This window comes from Arachis duranensis, chromosome 10 (assembly GCF_000817695.3).
Source record: "Arachis duranensis cultivar V14167 chromosome 10, aradu.V14167.gnm2.J7QH, whole genome shotgun sequence".
Lineage (NCBI taxonomy): Eukaryota > Viridiplantae > Streptophyta > Magnoliopsida > Fabales > Fabaceae > Arachis > Arachis duranensis.
In genome coordinates this window covers 5,097,120-5,108,014 of record NC_029781.3, presented here as the reverse complement: position 1 = coordinate 5,108,014, position 10,895 = coordinate 5,097,120, and the positions used below count along the sequence as shown (strand labels likewise).

General features: G+C 33.3%; 1 protein-coding gene and 1 long non-coding RNA gene across 3 annotated transcripts in view; one reads left to right on the top strand and one right to left on the bottom strand.

Annotated features, from left to right (window-relative positions):
- The window catches only part of LOC107468426 (MADS-box transcription factor 23), a 9,685-nt gene extending 6,024 nt beyond the window's left edge, over window positions 1-3,661 (top strand). The window contains exons 3-7 of the mRNA XM_021134182.2: window positions 574-652; window positions 2,220-2,281; window positions 2,915-3,014; window positions 3,113-3,154; window positions 3,362-3,661. Of these exons, the coding sequence (XP_020989841.2) occupies window positions 574-652; window positions 2,220-2,281; window positions 2,915-3,014; window positions 3,113-3,154; window positions 3,362-3,661 (583 nt within the window). The remainder of the gene's footprint in view (window positions 1-573; window positions 653-2,219; window positions 2,282-2,914; window positions 3,015-3,112; window positions 3,155-3,361) is intronic.
- Window positions 3,662-6,344: 2,683 nt separating this feature from the next.
- The window catches only part of LOC110277011 (uncharacterized), a 6,301-nt gene continuing 1,750 nt past the window's right edge, over window positions 6,345-10,895 (bottom strand). For both annotated transcript variants that reach the window (XR_008004630.1, XR_008004631.1), the window contains exons 3-8: window positions 9,337-9,442; window positions 9,056-9,183; window positions 8,799-8,858; window positions 7,443-7,514; window positions 6,893-7,142; window positions 6,345-6,803 (exon numbers count right to left, since the gene is read on the bottom strand). This is a non-coding gene — a long non-coding RNA (uncharacterized LOC110277011). The remainder of the gene's footprint in view (window positions 6,804-6,892; window positions 7,143-7,442; window positions 7,515-8,798; window positions 8,859-9,055; window positions 9,184-9,336; window positions 9,443-10,895) is intronic.

The window sequence follows — 10,895 nt, the reverse complement described above, 5'->3', positions numbered from 1 at the left end:
AGATAGGTTTTTGAAAAATATAATACAAAGAAGAAACAAAATCGTTTTGCTATCACTTTTCTAGCAACTTTCACAAAATTTTAAGAGAGAAAAATACCGTAAAGCAAACAGGAAATTATGATAGAATAATCCCTTGAAAAATCATGAATAATTCATCAGGCATCCTAAATGTTATATATGCATCCCATAATAAGCCAGTAAATTAATTCTTGAATACAATGAACTTCCAAGTCTTGTTAGACTGAATCAGTAGCATATAAATTATTTTGCTCCGCCTAGATTAGGGTGTCATGTTCAGGAAGAATACATTACCAACTCACCGTACAATGGATATCTAAACAGGCACCGTCATATGTCTGTTCAATTCCCTTCATTAGTGGTATGACAAACACAAGAACTGCGTGTGAAATTACTACTACTGTCAACACAATTATACGAGTGAATAAGTGATCTTTTTGTTCATTTTGCACTATAATCTTTGCTGTTTCAGTGTGGATTATATTTGCTGAAAATTCTCCTTTTCACTTAAAAGTTGCAAATATGCTCTTGTACTGAACTTCACGTGTATGACAGCATGAAATCAATTATTGAACGCTACAACAAGCTTAAGGAAGAACATAATCAGCTGATGAATCCAGCTTCGGAAGTCAAGGTAATGGCACACGCACCTCTCTTCCAGTAGCATTCAGCAGTTCAAACTTTTGCTCCTCACTATACTTAATTTCCTTCTTTGTTTCCTTATTAGATATGTTAGACTTGAAATACTTTCCAAGTTTCACATAATAGGCAACTCAAGACGCATTCCATATATTGGAAGGAAAAGAAGAGGCTAAAGAAAAGGAGTTGTTTTAACAAAAGAAAAGAAAAGGAATTACCAGCTGAACTAAATAATAATATCAGTTGTTTACTTCTTGGCACACATATTCTTGCTCAAATCCTAGGTACTTTGCGAACAGCAATATCACTGTTATTTTGCAGGAGAAGATACAAAAAGCTACCAAAGAGACTAATAATGCCCACATACCACCACCTTTGGCAAAACTCTCCTTAACCCTAAACCTCACAAGCTTTATGACAAATTGGCAGGGGGTAACATTAAACCGTAGAAATATGACTTAGGTAGTACAGCATGCATTTAAGTTATACCATGGATTCATCGCCTTGATGTCCCCCAATAGAATGACAGTCATTATCATGTCTCATGCCCACATATGGAAGTGTTTCAGAGACCCTAAACGGCTATACCTGATATGACACTGCTATCTTGATAAAGCTAAATACTAGTGCCATTTGATAGTAGCACCTCACATGCATATGCTCAGTCTGAGCTTTAGTATGCCAAGGATTATCTTATCCACCTGCATGAACCTCTCAACAGATATGATTAGCTGCACAAATCAAGCATTACTGTATTTGCAAACAAATAGCCCTCCCCGGTTATATAGTGAGTATTACAAACCCTCACACACGAAGTCCTGTCAAAACCTCAGCCTCCGCACACAGATAGTGTACTCATAGCATGGCTCATGACAGCAATAAGGAAAATGCAGGTTCTCTTTTGATTGGTCAAGAAACACAACACAACTTTTGAGATCCTCCTGTTAGGCATCCAACCACCATTACTGCACGTAGGTTTTTATGTAATTACCATAGAAAATTACATACTTTCTGAATTGTAATACATAGTTAACTGACTTGATATATTACATGAGAAATCCATGAATGGACACATTTTGACTCCTTATATAGGCACACAATTAAGTTGGTGGAATCGATAAACAAGCAAGTGTATTAAGCTGATAATATTCACTTTTATTGTATGCCTAACCATGAGGTGTTAGACTTATAACCATACAAGAACATCTCGGTTGGGGTTACAAGTTCAGAGAATCCACTTGACAAAACACATAAGAAGCGTAGATCATAGATTTTACTCTGATTGAGCCAATAATGAATCTCCTACAAGGTGAACACCAATACTTGGGAAGTTAGAATTCACTTACATTACAAAGTAAGCAAACCATAGATTGCATTTCTACTAAAAAGAGACCAACATGCAACCCAGGCTTAGATTAGTTTTGCCTGAAGAGCACTCCTTTTTGTTACTTCTCCATATTTTAGTCCTCACATTTACTACCTAACAATTCTCGCATTCAAAATATTCCATTTTTGTAATAATAGTACAATATACGTTTGACATCTGTATTTCTACTTGCTAGTTTTGGCAGAGAGAAGCTGCAAGCTTGAGGCAACAACTGCAGCACTTGCAAGAATGCCACAGGTAACAAACAGTTAAATAATATAGATAACACTTAAAGCAAGAAAAAATCTAGGTTATACCACATTCTCCCGCAAATAAAAACTTCACTAGAACATTGACACAATTACTGATATCATCGGCCTTTCCCCACCCCTTCCTAAACCTCAACAAAAATTAAAAACAATATCCATCCTTGCTTCCTATCCGCTACTCCCTCCCATGCATCCCCATGCATAAACTTTGCACCTATTAGAAAGTATCCCTAGTAGTCTTTTAATTAGTAAGTCAAATACCTCAGCAACCACACAAATCAATAATTTGGAGGAGGTTCAATTAGTCCCTAAGGAAAATACAATAAATTAGAAGCAATTTTGAAAGAATATCATATTGATAATAACTAAGTAGTATAATATTCCACATTGTTTCTTAGCTATGATGAGATTCTAACACTCTTTTGAACAAAATGTTAATCAATAGCACGATCACAACAGATAAAATCTTATGAAACTTTGTCAACAAAACCACTATATTGAAATGTGTACTGCTAATCCAAAAACTTAGTAAATTCAATAACTCTAGCTAGCAAGAGTCCAAACCTTATGAAATTTTCCAAAAACAAGATAAGGCATTTCATATATTTCTTCGTAAAAGCAGGAAACTGATGGGCGAAGAGCTTTCTGGACTGGGCGTTCAAGAACTACAAAATCTTGAAAATCAACTGGAGATGAGTTTAAAGGGTGTTCGCATGAAAAAGGTATCATGAGTTGGTGCAAATAATATCTCTTCAATTAGTTTAAAATTTCACCTTTTTTGACTGCATGTTCAAGACCTTACATCATTATTTCCCTGTAGGATCAAATTTTCACAGATGAGATTAAAGAACTACACCAAAAGGTTTCAGATATTTCCGATTTTTTCTCTTTACATGCCTTGACTTAGGCTTTCCCAAATATGACAAACTTCCATTAACACGTTCATAATTTATGAATCTGTTGTTCATCCAAAACAGATTCCAGGCATTTCTTAGGCGTACTATTTATCTTTAAGTTAACGCCTTCAGCTTCACTATAGCTAAACCTAAAAAGAAGATTTTCATGTCAGGTTTATGAAGCAAGGAGTACAAATGGAGAAAATGCAGCATCCAATCCTCCATACACTATCGGAAATGGATATGACTTACTTGCACCTATCAGTCTCCAACTAAGCCAGCCAGAGACTCAATACACTGAACCACCTGCCAAAGCAATGAAACTGGGGTATTTCCTCACACCAATAATAACACAGTTCTTTTCTATACATTTACTTTATAATTTCGTTAAAATTAGAAACCAAATTTCTGCATCAGACTGCAGCTGCAATAACAAAAACTGTTCAAGAATCGTGGATGATTACCATTTCTGAGCTGCTGTCAACAACTTGTACTACTTATAATGAAGCTTTTATCAGTGAGATCTTGTACTTCAACAATCACATTTATTTGATGCAACAATACAAAGCACATTGGTATGCAATTATCTATCTAGAAGCTTGCATTGCCTTCAAGGATCAGACAATGACTACCTATGTAAATTTTATGCAATAAAGATATCAACCACTGTGCCTGGTAATGTTTTATATAATTTCTACATTTGTTAAAATCAATGGAATGGAATTCCAAACACCACCACCTGTGCCTATACCTTCAATCAGCAATATAAAACATTAACAGAAACTATGTAGGCCATAGTTGTTTTTGTTTTCGCATCAAGTAATAAGTATGAATCATGTCTTTTCAGAACAAATTTTTAGCAGTACTGGTAACTACAAAGAGGGAGCCAATATCCTGAATCAAACACAATAATCTTGTATAAACCAACCCCATTACATAATGCAAAAATAGAATTCCTGAAGAAATAAAGGACTCAACTACAAACATCAACTCAGCACAGTTGTCTAAAAGATAGTAGGAAAATCTCTCAGACAGAAGCACATAAAAACATATATTCACATTTTTTATCGAAGACTTTTTACCATTGATTCTAAACAAATTTAAATAGATTTTAGGCACCTTTTAAAAGCAAGGTATATACCTTTGCTGGGGCAAGCATAAAACACATGACCGAAGAGTATCAACAATTTCTCATATAGATGCAAGATAACTGATGTTACAAAAAGAGAAGGAACAGTTGCCACAACTACATACCTACTCTGCTGCAGATTCTAAAGTAGAAATAAGGGATGAAAAACAATTCACCAATCCACACATGATGCTGTGGGTCGCAGAGAAGCTGTCATTTCTGACATTCATCCAGAACATTTGCATTACAGGAGGCAAAGCAAACTAGCCATATGGTGAATCACTACTATCATGATAGCAACAAAGATAATCATAATCTTTCTCTGTTATTCTTTCTTTCTTTTTATTTTTTATTTTATTTTTACTCCTTTTTTTTTTTGTGACCGTGGGGGAAGGGTGACAACTGTGCATGCACACAGTGGATCATGGCACACAATGAATTTTCTTAACCTTAAGTCAGAAAATATTTGGCATTCTACAAGCATGCATCATATGAGCTTCTGTGTAAAGTTTTGCAGACTTCCTAATTTATTTGACTTCTAATGTTATAGCTACATGTCAAGTGCGGAAACTCCCACCAGAGTGAGTATAAATTATAACAAGACAGAAAATTAGAAATGTCTTCTAAAGGTTTATCACTTAGCATCACAGGCATGCAACATATGAGGTTCTCCATCAAAGTTTTTCAAAAGGTTTAGCACTTAGAATCAAGAGTATCAAATCAAGGGCTAAATACAACCATATCGGAACTAAGAAGAGAAGTGGCAAGACAAATTACTGGATCCACATGGTTTATGAATTATTCGCAACACAAATTGAATGCAATTGCCATCAATAACCTAAAACTTCTTCTTGCAGATGAATCAGGAGTGCAAGAAGCAATATGGAAAGATGATATGCATCAACCCTGGATAAGCTATAAAGCTCTATTCCACAAAAAAGCAAACTTCAAGCAGGAACACTCAAGATAAGGCACCATGTAAGAAGAATTCCCAAAAAGGAACTTATAATATGAGCAACCCACAATTTTGTGCGTACCTGTTACGCCAACCGAGATTGTCAACCGATAACCCTCAATTACAAAAACTCCTAATATAATTACTTGTATTACCTCAATTGACATTTCACGCACGGAGCAGAAACAAATTATTGATTTGTCAGTGCCAAACTCTCAACAGTAGACACAAATATTCACATTATTCCTATGCCTCCTGATGATTGTAGAACAGTATGAGCTTTGGAAGTAAACACAGAAAGTATCCCTCACAGCATTAAGCTATTAAGATTACACATTTTAAAATGATATTAATCAATGGGACCGAAAAAGGATAGTTAACTTCAAGTCCTCATTAGAATTTAGGAAAAAGCAGAAGTCCAAGAGTAAATGGAATTCTAACTTTATGAAAAATTCAAGATTGGGGACTTGTGAACAGGGGACAGGCAATATAAAGCGAACTTTATATGTTATGCTAATGTGAGCAGGGAAAACATTGAAACTTGATCAATACACAGCAGGTTTTTCCTTTAAATAAAGCACAGTTTTCAAAAACCAGTTTGTTTTTCCTCAATACTTCCTGCCTACCATCTCCACTATTATGTTTATAAAGGACAATGTTGTAGCGAAAATTGTAATTATAAACAGCTGATCTGAGGATATATATAGAATAAGGCAACCAAAAGCATGTATATCAAGATACAAATCCTACAAACACCTTTCTCATAAAGACTACATTTATTTATACACTTAAGTGGAAAAGTACAATATTAAGTTGTATAGGTACCGGTTCGAGGATCAGACAGAATAAAATATGCACAAAAGGAAAAAGAAAGAAAAAAAAGAAGATAATGTAATTAAAAGAAAATACATGTAGAGGGCAAAGATTTTCTGTTTTGAGAAAGGTAAATATATATATTTATATGCTATTTTCCACATATAGTAATACTACTCCATCCACTTCATGACATTTGTTACTTTGGAGAGGATAAAGATTTGCTATTTTGAGAAAGCCAAAAATGCAAGAATGAGAATGTGCCTCGCCATCAAACGTAATGATTTCCTCAAATAGTGAAATTTATCCAACAAAAATTATAAGGACATACGAAATGCAAAAGAATTGTGCAAGTCTACAGATGCATCACATAATTTGGAGTGTGAGCATGATTGAACAGTTCAGTGTACCTAGAAAGTCTTGCTGCCCAATCATTGTCAACTCCACAAAGACTTTGCCAACGGTCAAGAAACTATGCTAGGCTATGCATGAACAGATTCTCTTGCCCAACACTAACAAGCTTCATTAGAGAAGCCTATCACTCTAAATACTCTAAATGGATTTAGTTGCATTGATAGAAAACTACATCTTGACCCTGGACCACAAATTTACATAGCCAGAGACACAGGCAATCTACCCAACATTTGGAAGCATATTTACTTTTAATCCCAAACTGAAAGATGGCAGCCAAGTGCACGAGACTTCCACTTCATATAGTCTGAAAAGGGAAAATGTAGATAGCCTTATTCTCACAAATAGAGGATATTTCCAAGATTTGAACCTCTGACCTCCAGGTCATAAAGTTACCTTATGGTTAAACAAAGACCTATTCTCCAAGACTCCATGAATATACATTTGATCTGATTTCCTTACCAGGCCTCTACAAGTCTTCTTGCTACATGTGTCTGAACTACCTAAGATGATATTCCACCATCTTATCTACGATAGGGGCTATCCCAAATCTCTCTAAGGCACTCCTTCCCGATCATACCCTTAAGCTTTAATGATGCTTCCGCCAAATGCAATTGTATATATGAAATATAATATATCTAAAACCCTGAAAATATGCATTTTATATCCATTTAATTTACCAATTATAAGCTTCAGCCATTTAAGACTGGAAACCACAAATAATCTATTTGTTAATTCTTGATACATAGATAATTCAATTTAGTTTAACTGGTCAAGAGCTTATCACAAATGGTGGTTCATCAACCTTCCTTTCTTGCTATATAGATAAAGTTTTAGAAACTGTCATGCCATTAATAGACAAAACTGCTGGCATGTGAAGGTAAGATCCTCACCATGTTGTGATCACGCAGTCTTTCTTGCTATATAAAGTTTAGAACTGTCATACCATTAATAGACGAAACCACTGACATGTGAAGGTAAGATCCTCACCATTGTTGTGATCATACAGCCAGCCAACCTGAAGACAACAATGCAACTCATAATGAATCTTTTCTGCAGTAGAATAAAAAGAAGGGGGATCATAATTTCTTATCAATGATTATAATATAACTAAATATTAAAATTATAGATATGAAAAGATGCACGAGCTAGTAGATGAGCATAGAAAAAATCAGACCCTAGAATGTACTTTCTCTTTTGCAATAAAAAGAACTATTACAGTTAGATCAGAGCCTTAAGAAAATCGGAATCAGAAAGCAATCACTTAAGCACTAGACGGAAGCTATATTTCATAGCAAGGGTTCAACTAAATTTGTTTAAAGTTTTGATATTCACATTCGGCATAAAAGGTAACATTGCACCTAGTTAAGGCACCATAGGACAGGATATTGATCCTATCGCACGTTAAGGGTGATACTTGCCAAAAAAATCCAACACGTATATGCAATAGAGTGGAAATATGATTCCTTTTCACCCTTCATTTTTTCCCCTACAGACAATAAATCATAATTTTGAGGATGTGGAAGGATTATTTATAAAGAAATGGAATAAGTTTCTTCCCATACATATCAAGATTTCCCACTATGCAATAAAGTCTTTAATGTGATTGACAGTAACAGCTGTAAGCAGTTTGACGAAGATCCTATTTTTAGACAAGTAAAGATCAAATAAAAGTTTGAAGTACTAGAGGTATAAGTGATTCAAACCTCGGTCCTCTTTTCTTTCTTTCCTCTCTCCCCTAACAATTCTCAAAATGCACTAAATGGATACATGAATATAAATTTTAAGATTTTAACCAACTAAACTAGCAGTAGCATATAATCAAGAGTCAAGAGTATGGCTCAACTATATAATTGCACTATTGCACTGTTATGATATTGCACTTTACTTATGCTCTATATCATTATTGAAAAACCACTTAACAAAATGATCAATTAATTCAAACTTAAAGACTACAACTCGTAATAGCAATGCATACACCAAAGAACAGCTGCTCTTAGGGTTGTGTGACTTTGCTCATGATGAAAATCTACTGATTCAATTAAATAATCCACAATCCATATGAATAAAGCTCAGAAGCCAACCAAATTCACGAAGCCATGCACTCTAACAAGTAACTACCGAATTTGATTCGGCATCTGCTTATTATTCCAACCGTGTTCATTAACCTAAGCACCTCAAATTCAGTACTTCAAGCAACAACTCAACAAACACAATTTATATCGCCGAAAAAGACAATCATGCCACCACGACACACACGCAGGCAAAATTATTACAAAATAACATCATCAAGCTGGATCACCTTCAAGGAGCGAAAATTAAAATCTGAAAAACGAGGAAGAGCGAGCGAGAGATCAAATCACTACAAAACAACGGCACCTAAAGTCAGATTACCGATTCGATGAGCGGCTTCACATAAAATGTTGATTGAAAAAAGCAAAACCGCATAGAATTCATATGAATAAAAACAGAAACGAAGTGCAACCAGCGGATAAAGAATAAAATAATCAAAACCTAGCGAGAATCAATGCATGTTAGGCAAGAAGAATAATAGCTTACGTAGAGATCGCGGCGATGAGAAAAGTTGAGCATAAACATCACCACGATCTGGTGAAAAACGAGCGAGAGGTGGAGCTACGCTGGAGGAGGAAGAAGAAGTGAAGAGTCAAGAGAGAACCGCTCGCGTGCTGGAAAACGTGAAGAGGAGTAGTTTGTTAGGCTTTGGGAGGAAAGAGGAGAGAGTAGTAAGCAGTGACGCACCCACAGCCGGCAGCGCACAACTTGCCACGTCACTCTCGCACCAAATATATATCTTTTAAGACGAAGGAAGGGGTTCTTACTTCTTAGCCAATCAGAGCGCATGAAGAGGGTAATTTTGTCAATTCATCAAGCGCTACCAGACGGGCACCGCCCAATCGCCCCATTGCTCTCAAGTCTCAACACTTTCTGCACGTGGTTGGCACGCATCTAACAATTACTTTTTGGTACACTTGGAACTTTTTTAATTATTTTTAAGCTTGTACTAAAAGAAAAAGATTTATTTACTATATTAATTTTTATAATTTAGTTTATATATTTTTTTAATTAAATTTTTATATTATTTTAATTTTATAGTTAGATCTTTTTCATATAAAAAAGATTAAGAATAACTTAATTATAAAATTAAAAAAATATAAAAATTTAATTAAAAATTTAGTACAAATACAGAAACCAACACACTAATTAAACCAAAGAAAAACATATGGACACAGGATAAATTGGAAAGGAAAGATGGCCTCTTCATCTATTATTCAAGATGATTATAATTTGACTTTAATTATTTCGTATTTAAAATTTATAATTGATGAAGTTAATTACTATTATTATTGATTTAATAACTAAATAATTATAATATTAATGTCATTTTTAATCTTATATCTATAAAAAGTAAGCATTTTTTACATCTAAATAAGAGAGGTCATATGACAAGTTTTATAAATTTTATAATATCTAATATTTTTATATAAATTTAGATCTTTTAAATGAAAAAGTTTGTAAAATAATAAAATGAAGTGTTAATTATTACTATTAATTTTGTATATCTTATAAATTATTCTCTAATATTTTATATTTATGTGATTATTATATCTCTTAAATATTTACTAATTTTTGACATCGAAAACCTTTTGCAAGTACTTTAGAAATATACCTAGCAAGTTCGACTTCATCAACACAAATAAAATATCTAAATGTCAATTTAATAAAAGGAAAAAAAATATATAATACAATCATTTCAAGCATATCAAATTAAACTTGTTTAATCACCAAAAAAATTAAACTTGTTTCTTATTAGAAATAGTTTGTTTTTAAGATGTGCTAATTAATAGAACAATAGAGAAATCATTAGTTAAACTGTTAACAAGCTAGAGATGATTTAGATCAAATAAGAGATCATACATGTTCACTGACTCTCAATTATGTAGACATATGTGTGCTAAGGATATTAGTATTAATTATCATAAAATCGTCCTTTGATCTGTAAATAAAGATTTTGTGAAAAAATGTCAATCGTTGTATATTTATGTATATAGTAGTAGGTAATTAACTTATTAACTTATATAACCAAATAATGAATCTAAAAATCATCATCTGCTAAATAAAAAGGTAAAACTTAAAAATCAAGGTAAGGAAAGATAATCTAATATTTTTATTGATTTAATTTTTATATTTTTTCCTACAATTGTCAATATAAAAATATTTTATACAGAGAATTAATCATGTATATTAGTATATTACTACATTAATAAAACAATATAAAACATTATTTAAAAAATTATTTATACACATAAATTTGATTAAATAACGGCATGTATACTAAAATTAAAATTTATTTTTATGTTAAAATAACTACATTGTATAG